The sequence below is a fragment of the Sorex araneus genome, chromosome 3 (assembly GCF_027595985.1).
Source record: "Sorex araneus isolate mSorAra2 chromosome 3, mSorAra2.pri, whole genome shotgun sequence".
In the NCBI taxonomy this organism is placed as follows: Eukaryota; Metazoa; Chordata; class Mammalia; order Eulipotyphla; family Soricidae; genus Sorex; species Sorex araneus.
Genome location: NC_073304.1, coordinates 170458660 through 170471008, shown reverse-complemented (window position 1 = coordinate 170471008; position 12349 = coordinate 170458660). Strand labels below are relative to the sequence as shown.

General features: G+C 48.9%; 1 protein-coding gene and 1 pseudogene across 1 annotated transcript in view; both read right to left on the bottom strand.

Moving 5' to 3' along the window:
* The window catches only part of LOC101545393 (T-cell surface glycoprotein CD3 epsilon chain), a 14559-nt gene extending 12839 nt beyond the window's left edge, over positions 1-1720 (bottom strand). The window contains exon 1 of the mRNA XM_055132180.1: positions 1699-1720. Within this exon, the coding sequence (XP_054988155.1) occupies positions 1699-1720 (22 nt within the window). The remainder of the gene's footprint in view (positions 1-1698) is intronic.
* Positions 1721-5265: 3545 nt separating this feature from the next.
* Positions 5266-5361, bottom strand: LOC129403909 (U6 spliceosomal RNA; annotated as a pseudogene).
* Between the last annotated feature and the right edge of the window lie 6988 nt (positions 5362-12349).

Below are 12349 nucleotides of genomic sequence, written 5' to 3'. Positions count from 1 at the left end.
TCCTTCCTCTCTTTCTTTCTCTCTTTCTTTCTCTCTCTCTTTCTTTCTTTCTTTCTTTCTTTCTTTCTTTCTTTCTTTCTTTCTTTCTTTCTTTCTTTCTTTCTTTCTTTCTTTCTTTCTTTCTTTCTTCACTTTTTGGGTCACATCCAGAGATTGCTCTGAGGTTACTCCTGGCTCTGCACTCAGGAATTCCTGGTGGTACATGGGTGGACTATATGTGATACTGGGATCTATATGTGCCGAGCCCAGGTCGGCCGCATGCAAGGCAAATGCGCTACCTGCTGTACTATCACTCCGCTTCACATCTGGACAGAAAAAGGCCTGTATCATTGTCCTGACCATTGATGAACATTGGATGTGACCCAAGCTCCATTGGCTCACAGGCATCCCTGCATCCAAGGTCAGGGGCCCAGGCTTGAACCTTGACCATGGGGGCCTGGGCACTTTGGGGACCAGCGAGGAAGCATCTACTATTAAATTGGGATCCCCAATATTTCGCCAACAGGACTTAGAAAGGTTTGGGGCTGCCTTTTTAGGTGACAGAAGCAAGAGGAAAGTTTCCCCATGGAGATCCGGCTCTGGGCAGACTGGGGAGCTCTGGGCAGGCCAGGTTCACACAGTGAGGGGCTTCTTACACCCCTAGCTCCTGCAAGTCCTGGGCTCTATTTTACATTTTCTTTTCTGCTTGAGAAAGAGATGGAAAAATACTTTGTTTTGGGGGTCCATACCTGGAGGTGCTCAGGGCCTTCTTCTGGCTCTGTGCTCAGGGGTCATTTCTGGCAGGATTTGAGAGACTTTATTGGATGCCAAGGATTGAACTCCTGTTGGCTATGTACACGGCACTGTCATCTCTCCAAGGCCAGAGATAAAAAGTTGGGACTATCTGATTACTCATCAACTAGATCCTATTGGGGGAATGTGATCACATTTTTACTGGAACCCCAGAGCTCTCAGCAACTGTATGGATTCATCACGATGGATGGTTTCCTAGGCCTGGCCTGAAGATTGTGGATTTTGTATTTTAATTTTTTTGTTGTTGTTTTTTTAGGTCACACCCTATGATTCTCAAGGGTTACTCCTGGCACTGCACTCAGGAACTACTCCTGGCGTTGCTCAGGGGACAATATGGGTTGCCGGAATCAAACCTGGGCTGGCCATATATGTGTGCAAGGCAAACGTCCTCCCTGCTGTGCTGTTGTTTGGGCCTGGAAGTTTCTATGACTCTGAATCATTCTCTTCTGATCACATTTACTTGATTGGGTGACATTCCTTCGTCCTTCGTCTGTCCCTACTCAGAACAATGGACACATTCTTGTAACACCGAATCTAGGGATGCTAGGTTTTTTGATCCTTTCTCTCTCTCTCTCTCTCTCTCTCTCTCTCTCTCTCTCTCTCTCTCTCTCTCTCTCTCTCTCTCCCCCATAGCTTACGCTCTAGGTTCTACTAAAGTAGAAGCTTCCATATCCAGCAGGCTCCACAGCTGAGTGGTGTTCAAGCTTGACAAAGCCCCCATGAAGTGGGAACATCTCGGCAGTGTCCCCTAGGACAGGACCCCAGCCGAGAGAGCATTCTTCTTGTACTCCGAAAGAAACTCATCCAGGACTCATCCAGGCCCATTTTTGCCCCCTATCCAGGGCCTTGTTGATGTACGGGCAGACAGACAGACAGACAGACAGACAGATAGACAGGCTGTCATACTTCCCAGAGTGGCTTTAGCCATGACCGACTCCGGGGGTTTCAACAAATCTCCGAACTTGTTTGTGGGGTCTGCGCCTTCCCCCTCCTCTGCTATGACTGGAGGACATGGTAGAGAGGCAGAGTGTGGGGGCGTCAGGGCCAGCCGAGGTGAGGGTGCGGCCTGCAATGCGCGAGGCAGCTTTTCACTGGAATCTGACTCCTCTCACAGCAGCTAGGAACATGCTCTTGCTGGATGTCAATTCATTTATGCTTTTTTGGGGGTGTTGTTTTTTGGTCACACCCTGTGGTGCTCGGGGGCTCAGAATGTGCTCAGGAGAATCACAACATCAGGGATCACACCGGACACTGCTGTCTGCAAAGCGCGCGCTCGCGCGCACACACACACACACACACACACACACACACACACACTCTTGCCCTTGGGGCTGCCTCCTTCATCCCTACTATATATATATTTTTTCTTTTTCTTTTTTTCTCTTTTCATGCTGTGGATCAAATCTAGGATCTCACAAGGTGAAGCAAATGTTCTGTGGCTGAGCTACATCCTGGGCGGGTGATTTATCAATTTATACTCTACCTGGCTTCAAGAAGGATTAAAACCATGAAAAATTCATGGAAAGTATAGCAGGTAGGGCCCTTGTCTTACCTGTGGTTGACCTAGGTTTGATCCCCGGCACCCCATATGGTCTCCTGAGCCCTGCCAGGAGTGCTCCTTGAACTCAGAGCTAGGAGTAAGCCCTGAGCACAGCGGATGTGATTTCAAAAAACAGAAACAAAAATGTTCTTGGTCAGCTACAAAAGGATCAAAATTTGTGAATACTTTAAAAAAAATAATACTTTCAGAGGTGTTGCTAAACCCAGAGTTTGGGCTCAGCCTCTGGCCTCTGCGTTGTTGGTTCTTGTCCAAATGGACGGGTCAAATCCTGAAAAGAGTGAACTTGCTCCCAGAGGCAGGAAATACTCTTTACTTTCCATAGATGTGACCTACGGCCCTTCTCAGGCCTCGCTCCCCACCCTGGCCCAGCACAAACAGTTCCCGTGTCTCCTGGGACTCGAGCTCCCGGGTCCCACAGGCAAGCCCAGTCCACCCCCCTCCACTCCAGCCCACTCACCTGATAAGATGCAGAGGTCCCAGAACTCTCCAGAGCACCCCCGGCTGCATCCTCGTCTCCCCGGACACTTGCTCCACCTAAGATGGCGGAGGTGGTTGGCTTGTTGCTTTTGAAGAGGCCAGAGGCCCCTCTTCCAAACCCCAGCTGCTCGGAGAGGGGGATCCCAGGGCCAGGATGAAAGGGGGCTTTTTAAAGAGGGAGACTTACCATTTTCTGAAGCAGGCACCTGGCGGGGCTCGGAGGCAGGTTTCTGAACCCCACACAGGAAGTGTGGAGAGGCCCCCCGGCCTGCAGCGCCTGCGTCACTTGGAGATGATGAAGGCGGAGTCAGCCACCTGGGTTGACGGGAAGAGCTGGCTTTGTCCACTGTTCCCTAAGAACAACCAAAGGACGCTGGCGAAAGCTGATGGTGTATGGTGTATGTATGTAATGGGTATGGTACATGTCCGTAACAGGTATGGTACATGTATGTAATGGGTATGATATATGTATATAACGGGTATGGTGCATGTATCTAATGAGTGTGGTGTTTGTTATGTAGCCGCTGGTGATTTCGTTTGCTTACGGTCCCTTTTCAGTGGAACTCCCTTCAAAGGACACCTCCTAACCCTCAGAAAACAAGCCGTGTCAGGAAGTGAGGATCTGGGGCAGAGGGGAGGCCTCTCCTGTGCAAGTCAACCAGTGCCACCTTGTGCCAGATAGTACTGCCCTGTCCTAGCAGGTGCCAGTCTTGCCAGTTTTTGCTAGCATATGCCATGTTGCACCACTCTGTGGCAGCTTGTGCCAACCCATGTTATTCAGTGGCAACCTATACTAGTCTATGCCAGCTTGAGCCAGACAGTGCTAGCCTTACCAACCCATACCAACTGGCACCAATTGGCACTAGTCTATGCCATTCTCTGTCAGCTGTTGCCAGCATTACCACCTGGTGCCAGTCAGTGTCAGCCTGTGCTACTCTTTGACAACCAGTGCCAGTCCGTTCCTGCCAGTGTCAACATGTACTCGCCAGTGCTGACCCATGTAACTGATGCCATTTTATGCCAGTCAGTGCCAGCCTTGCCAGATGACACTGTTGTACAATATACCACCTAGTGCCACCCAGTGCCAACCCATTGCCAGTCTGTGCCATTCTTTGACAGTCAGTGCCTAACTGTGACAGCCTGTGCTAACCCATGCCAGTCAGTGAGAATCTGTGCTTGTCTCTGCTAACCAGTGCCAGCCTGATGTCAACCAGTGACCGGTAGTGCCACTCTGTGCCAGTTAATAACACTGTCAACTCATGCTAATATATGCCAGGTAGTGCCAACCAGTACCAGTAACAACATGTGCCAGACAGGGCCAGTTAGTACCAATTGGTTCAGATAGCACCAATATACACCAATCATCACAGTCAGTGCCAAACCTGTGCCAGTCGATGACAACAGATGCCAATCTTGCCTGACAGTGCTGGATCCTGCCAATAATGCCAGTCTATGCCAACATGTGCCAGGAGATGTCAACCGGTGCCAGTCCATGTTAGTCAATACCAAGCCTATGTCACCCTCTGCAAAAATGTGCCAGTCTGTGGCAAATGGTGGGAATCTGTGCCAGTCAGTGCTAACATGTGCCAATGCCAGTCTGTGGCAGTGATGCTGGCTGCTCCAACTGGATTTAACTAGTTCAAACCAGATCACACTGGTTCTAACAAGTTTAGAGTGGATCAAACTATATCAGGTTGATTCCAATCAGATCGAACCCTTTGCCAATGAACTTTTTAGGGGGGGCGGGAGTGGTTTGGGCCACAAATGACAGAGCTTAGGGGTTGCTCCTGGTTCTCTGTTCAGGGTCACTCCCTGCATTCTTAGATCACGTGGTGTCAGAAACTGAACTAGGGTTGGCTACATGCACTGCACTCTCTCTCCTATCCCACGTTTCTTTGAAAATAGATGTCTCACATTTAGCCGCGGGGGCCCGCTGGGTCATTGTTAAACAGGCTAATTAGATTTGTGCTATCTTAATATTTAACTCCTTTGATCTGGTTCACCTTGGAGATCCTGACTTTATTTTGGCCTTAGCTCTATCTTATTTTTCCTTAAGGGATCATGACTAGTATTACAATGAATGCTTTCAGCACACTGTGCTACGTGGCACCCCAGCTCCAGAGCATCAATAGGCTCCCACCTTTGTCCATAGGTTCCTTCGCCCTTGGTGCATTCAGTTCTGTGGGCAGAAGCTCAGGGTTCTCAATCATTGGCTCCTTCCTTCCTCCCTCCCTTCCTCCCTCTCTCCTTCCCTCCCTCCTTCCTTCCCTCCCTCCCTACCTCCCTTCCTTCCTTCCTTCCCTTGCCCTTACGATCATTCCTGGTTGTGCTGCAGGGGTGTGAGCATATGCAGTGCCAGGGATCAGGCCCAGGTCAGTTGTCTGCAAGGGACATGTCTTTCCCCTCTACTATCTCTCTGGTTCTTAGTTTCTTTTAAAGAAACTTGACAACCATGTATGCCATCCTTGCACAGGAACCAAGCTAATATTCTCTGTATTTTATCAATTTTACTCTCCTTGATGCCTAAGCAAGCTTGACTTTACACCTTTGTAGGATCTGGGGGTCAGACAGGTCCTATGAACCTTTCACGCCTGGACACTCCAATGAAATTCACCCTCATGAAATCGGTTCCCGTGACATTCTTCTCTGTTTTATGTTTTCTAGGCCCTTTGCTAGAAAGAATCGTCTTCCATCCGTCAGTCCTGAAGTCAACCTCATAACCTCGACCAAGTTCCTCAGGGACTCTTGACCCATCTGGCGTTTTCTCCCTCCACAACATCCCTAGAGATTCTTGACAGTCTGCGGACTCCAGAGATTGGGCTCATCTGTGCTCCCTCTGGTGGCGGAGAACATTTATTCTCTATCCATTGAACCAAACTGGATGCTGTCGCACTGGCCTTGGTGGAGGCTCATGCCACTTGGCTCCTCCCAGGTAGAGGGGGTAGGGTGGGGGTCGGGACACCTCCACACTTTTCTATACCCCAAACCACTGAATCCTCCAAGACTGTCTTGTCCCGTGGCCATGTCAGTTAGCACTTAGCCTGTTTGCAGACTTTCACTCAGGCTGTTTCTCTCCTGGAGAATCCTGGGCAGTTTCCAGGTGATCTGTCTACACTTCCAGGCACACTGCCCCAGCAGGAAACAGATTCCCTGAAGTTTGTTTAATCCGGTATTTCCCTTTGAGCACAGACTCTTCGCTCACCCTCTCCTAATCCCTCAAGGAGTGAGGACTGTCTGCATAGCGCGTCAGGCTGGCTAGGGGAACAGACCCGCGAGACTTCTGAGTGCTTGACCCCTAAAACCATGTGCTCTTCTGTGCCCCTTTTTGCCTGGAACAGATGCCTCTGTCCTAGCACTGGGTTGCTGTTTCCCTAACCCTCCCGCGTGAATCTGCAAGAGCAGCAGAAAGAGCCAAGGCCGAGAGGAGGAAGCGAAGCCCCAAGAGGGCCCTGCTGGACAGGTGGCGAAAAGGGGAGGGGCAGGTGGCCGCGTCCTGTCGAGTCTGGTCTTGCTGAGTGTTGCTGGTGAGCCTCCGTGCTGGCTCTTTAGCAAGCGGCTAATTGCAAGCTCAGAGCTCCTCCAAGAAGCCTTAGCGTGTTCTCACAGCTACGGGCACGGTCTCCGTGATGTTTATGGAACAAAATGCTTAAAGGCGTTGGAGAGGTGAAGCTTTTTCTCTCAGCCTGGCCCAGCACAGTTCACATGCCCGGTGGAGTTGGGGGGAACACATGGGATGCTGGGCAAGCACCCTACCTACTATGCTAGCACTCCAGGTCTAGTTTTGTCTTTTTTAATTGCTGACCATCGGTCACCCCATTGTTAGAGTATTTTATTTTATTTTGGGGGGAACACACCTTGCTGTGCCCAGGGCTAAGTCCTGGCTCTGCACTCAAGAATTATTCCTGGTGGGCCTGGGGGACCCTATAGGGTGCTGGGTATCAAACCTGGGTCGGCTGTGTGCAAGGCAAATGCCCTACTCACTGTACTGGCACTCTGGTCCCTATTAGAGTATTTTATTTGCTATTATCATTTTATATTTTAGTATTTTAAATATAGTATTATTATTGTTTTTTTAATTTTCATTTTCCCCTTATATAAACCCATTATATGAACACTGTAGTTTACAAAATTGTTCACAATGAATTGTTACAGGCATTCTATATTCCAACACCATTTCATCTTCCTTCCACCATTTGTTAGAGTACTTTAAAGAATAGTTCTTTTCTTTTCTTTTCTTTTTGGGTCACACCTGGCAACGCACAGGGGTTACTCCTGGCTCATGCACTCAGGTACTACTTCTGGCAGTGCTTCGGGGAACCATATGGGATGCTGGGGACTGAACCCAGGCTGGCCGTGTGCAAGGCAAACGTCCTACCTGCTGTGCTATTGCTCCAGTCCAATACTTATTCTTCTATTGATGGAACTTTGGGGCATTGACAATTAGGGACTAGTATGAATAAAGCTCCTACAAGTATTCTTAAAAATTTTTTTTTGTCTTAAGTATTCTTTTTCTCTTAGGGAGATGCCTAGGAGTGAAAGAAAGAACTGTGGCTGTTGTGTGTCTAACTTTGTAAGATATCGCGAGACTTCTGACCAAACTGGTCACACAGGAACAGTCTTCAAAATCACTGTACGAAGTATAATCACAGACCACTACATTTTACGAGGTGTTTTCCGTAGGCATGCAACTTTATTTAAGTACAGGCTCTCACCTAATTCTTATACCAAGCCTCTGGGGTAGATATTATGATTCTGCACTTCTATGTGAGATCATTGAGGCACAGAGACAGAAAGAAATGGCCAAGGTCACACAGCTAGTAAGTGGCTGAACTGGTTTGGGGTTGGCCACCTCGCTTCATACTCAGTAGGAGAGAAGTAACAGCAGAGAGATAAAGGCATCTGTTTCTTTTCTCAGGAGACACATGACAGTCCTAAGAATGAATTGGCCCCTGCTAACTGAGTGTGTTCACTGATGAACAATATTAGATGCTGGGCCAGCTTTGTGCCCAGTGGTTGGAGGTGGGGAAAGAGAGACAAAGGTACCACCCAAAGACCCCCCCTTTTTTTTTCTTTTTGGGTCACACCTGGCGATGCACAGGGGTAACTCCTGGCTCTGCACTCAGGAATTACTCCTGGCGGTGCTCGGGGGACCATATGGGATGCTGGGAATCGAACCCGGGTCGGCCGTGTATAAGGCAAATGCCCTACCCGCTGTGCTATTGCTCCAGTCCTCCAAAGACCCCTTAAAGGCAGACCCATGCTCTCCCTCTCACACCTCTGTCGGTGGAAGATGGTTGCTGAGGCTTTACCAGGGAGGTGGGTGAAGGGCATGGAGGTGGGAGACGGGGGTGGTGGGGGGGCGTGATGTGAGGCCTGGAGTGCGAGATGTGAGCTCAGTCTCCGTCCAGACTTGCGAATATCTCTAGGAAACTGGAAACAGGGTGGAGGAGCAAAAAGAACAGCCCCCCCAGCCCCCCACTCTTCTGTGGGGTTGCTGGAGCCCCAGTCTCTGCAGGACTCATTCCTCCTCACCCCCTGCCACCTGATCCTTGCCGCTGTCTAAACCAGAGGAAGCAAAAGCAAACCTAAAAAAGCAGAAGTCTGGAGGTGTTGTTGGGGGAGCCTGGGCATACCCGGGTCCTCCGAAAACCTTCTGAGGATGGACTTCCACTGATCTGGGCGGCTGGGAGAGCAGGTGACGACTAATGCTTTCAGGTTTCCTTGTTATTTTGTGTTTGGTTCTGGGAAATAACAGAGTAATTCAGCCCTCCTCAGGCCACAGGCTTCTTCTGCAGGCCTGAAGATTGAACTGTCAAATCTTTCTCTTTTAAATTCTACTTTACTTTTTTTTCGGGGGGGGGGGGGAACATACCTGGCAAATCAGGGGTTACTCCTGGCTCTGTACTCAGGCATCATTCCTGGCGGTGTTCGGGGGACCATATGGGATGGTAGGGATTGAACCCAGGTTGGCTGTGTGCAAGGCAAATGCCCCCCCCCCCCCCCCCCGCTGGACTATCTCTCTGGCCCCAGGTTCATATCTTAAGAGGGCAAAGGTAACTTCTAGCCTCCGGGCCCGGCCTCCTCTCCAGCATCCTGGGCTGCCACTCACTGTGGGCTAGGCTGGAGAGACAGGCTCGAAGGGCCCTGTGGACACCACGTTCCCTGCCCTGGGCCCCGACAAGAATGCTTTTGTTCCCCCTCTCTCTGCCCAGAATCCCTATTCATGCTCAAAGGTCCCCGTTCACCAGCGACAAGCATGGCAATTCTTCCTTGCCATCCACCCCCACCCTCTGCCCTCTTCATGTACATTCTCTCCCCCGGCAGAAATGTCTTATGCTGTTCTGTCTGTCGAGTCTAGCTGACCACAACAACTTGAAATATATCCTAGGAGGGAAAAACCTAGACACAGAGTAACCAAATGCTTCCTTGGAAGTCTGAAGAAATAGTATGGAAGGGAAGGCACCTGCCTTACTTATGCCACTTTGTGCTGACCCTGTTTCGAATCCCCAGGACCACATAGGGACCCCTGAGCACTGTAAATTATCACATCTAAGCAGAGAGCTAGACATAACCCTGAGTCCCTCCAGGTGTGATTCAAAACCCCACTCTCGGCATGCGCGCGCGCACGCGCACACACACACACACACACACACACACACACACACACACACACAACACTTGTTTTGAATGATCCTCTGAACTGAATTTTTTTTTTCCAGCAGGTGAGGCAGAGGTAAGCTTTAATTAGAAAAACAAATGTTTGGGAAATAAGGTAAAATATTGCATACTTAAATTTAAGACAAAAGTTTAAGGAAGTTCACTGGATTTATTTCACAAGTCTTTTTTGGCCCCAGTTATTATCAAGTCTTCTCCAGATATATAAATGTCTTATGTGGAACTGAAGGAGAAGAAAGAATTACCAACTCAGTCCTAGAAACACTAAATTCAGCTGGTTCCTTTTAAATTTAAAATATAATTACTAGGAATTTACAGCATAAACAAATAACAGCATTGAAATGTTATTAGGCAATGTAGTTTACAACAGTTTCCATATTACTGTTTTATACTTTTTTTAAAAATGAATTTTTATTATATGCATGTGATATGCTTTTTATAATTATGAAGTTAAACATGATAGTTTTACAATATTAGATGGTCACCTAGTTCATTCCATTGATTTGAATTTCACTGTTTTTCTTTTTTTTTTATTAGTTTATTTTTAATTAGAGAGTCATCGTGAGGGTACAGTTACAGATCCATACATCTTTGTGCTCATGTTTCCCCCATACAAAGTTCGATAACCCATCCCTTCACCAGTGCCCATTCTCCACCACCAGTAAACCCAACATCCCTCCCCCCCACCCCACCCTGCCACTATGGCAGGGAATTCCCTTTTTGAACTGCATTTTTTAAACAACTTCTTTTTATTTTGTTTTTTGGTCTTTTTGGGTCACACCCGGTGATGCTCAGAGGTTCGTCCTGGCTCTGCACTCAGGAATCACTCCTGGTGGTGCTTGGGGACCATATGGGATGCCGAGGGATCAAACCTGGGTTGATTGCATGCAAGGCAACCGCCTTACCCGCTGTTCTATCACTCTGGTCCCAAACTGCATTGTTTCTTTTCCTGGCTTCACAGAACACTATTTTCATTCTATGGTGAGAAAACAGTTTGGCTTAGGGTGGGAAGATGTATTCAGGGGGACAGGTGTCTTTTACAGCTTTTGAATCTTCTGAGTTTATGATGTAGCCACCTGCATCCTGATGTTGTGACAGATGTCTTATGAGACTTGGGTGAAGGAGGGAGCAGGGAGACAGTGGGGTGACCGCTCCACCCCCTCAGTCTCCACCACCTTCTTGTTCCACCCAGCTGCCTCCCCAGGAAATGCCTGGGGGAAGTAGGACTGGCAAAGTTTGCCGCAGACACCTGTACTTGTGGATGCTTGGCCCTACAAGTCTCACTGAGCAACTGGCAGCTGCGCCTGCATCCATTTGATCTTCACAGAGGGGGAACTGGTCCCTACCACCATCCGAGTTTTCAGGAGCTGTGGCCCGTCAGGCTGGAGCAAGGGGATGCTCTTTGTTTTTTTTTTTTTTTTGCTTTTTGGGTCACACCTCACGATGCACAGGGGTTACTCCTGGCTCTACACTCAGGAATTACTCCTGGCGGTGCTCAGGGGACCATATGGGATGCTGAGAATTGAACCCAGGTTGGCTGCGTGCAAGTCAAATGCCCTACCCGCTGTGCTATCACTCCAGCCCCAAGGGGATGCTCTGAAGAAAAAGGACAACCAGTCCTGATCTGTGTGAAGCTTCCCAGGTTTGGGTTCTCTAGAGGGAAGAGAGCGCCCAGCGTTCCCCATCAAGTGAAAGAATGGAAGTACACGACTCAGGCTGAGATGCAGGCGAGCTCCAAAATGGGGGATGCATGCCACTTGCCTTCGCGAAGTTGGTTTTGTAGGGGCTTTCCCAAATTGTCCCAGCGTGGAGCTTCCTATGCAAAGAAGGACCTGGTTAGGGCTTGTTATGGGAAAAGGGTTTTTATTTCTGTTAGTCCTCTCATTGTGTTTTTCATGGTGGGGTGGGGGTTTTCTTTCCCTAGGGGCTCCTGCCCTTGTCTGGGAAGCACCTCAGTTTCTGCATCTCCAAAAGGGTGCTCCACTCTGCCTTCAGGTTTCTTCAGGGCAGGTGGCTGGGTAATATCTCTAGTAGTTCCCAGACACTAGTTACCAGCGGCTGCTTACCTGCCTGCTGGCTCCATTCCTACTGGGAATCTCTGCGCAAGAGGAGCAACACTTATAATAGACAAGTTGTTTTCAAAAACAATGGGTGTGCAGGACTGGAGAGAAAGTGCAGTGGGCCAGGTGCTTGCCTTACACGCATCTGACCCGGGTTCGATCCCCAGTATCCCATATGGTTCTCTAAACCCTGCCAGGAGTGATCCCTAAGTACAGAGCCAGGATTAAGCCCTCAGCACCACTGAGTATGACCCCAAAACAAAATGAGTGGTGTACCAACTACTTTTTTAAAAAATTTATTCATATATCTATGGATGGATTTGGGGAGTTATGGGGCCATACCCAGTGGTGCTCAGGGATTTCTCCCAGCTTGGTGCTTGGGGGACTATTTGGCCCTCGAAATTGAACTCCAGCCTCCCATATGCAAAGTATAAGCCTGGTCCTTTGACCCCTGTACTGTTGTTCCAGACCCTGGAAAAGGCTTTCTTTCTTTCTCTTTCTCTCTTTCTTTATTTTTCTTTTTGGGTCACACCTGGCGATGCTCAGGGCTGACTCCTGGCTCTGCACTCAGGAATCATTCCTGGCAGTGCTCAGGGGGCCATATGGAATTCCCAGAATGAGTGATGTACCAACTACCTGGAATTCTGGGAATTCCATATGGAATGCTGGGAATCTAACCCAGGTCGGCCTCGTGCAAGGCAAACGCCCTACCTGCTGTATTATCACTCCAGCCCCTCTTTCTTTAAAAACAAAAAAAACACAAAAAACCTCTATGGCACTTTTT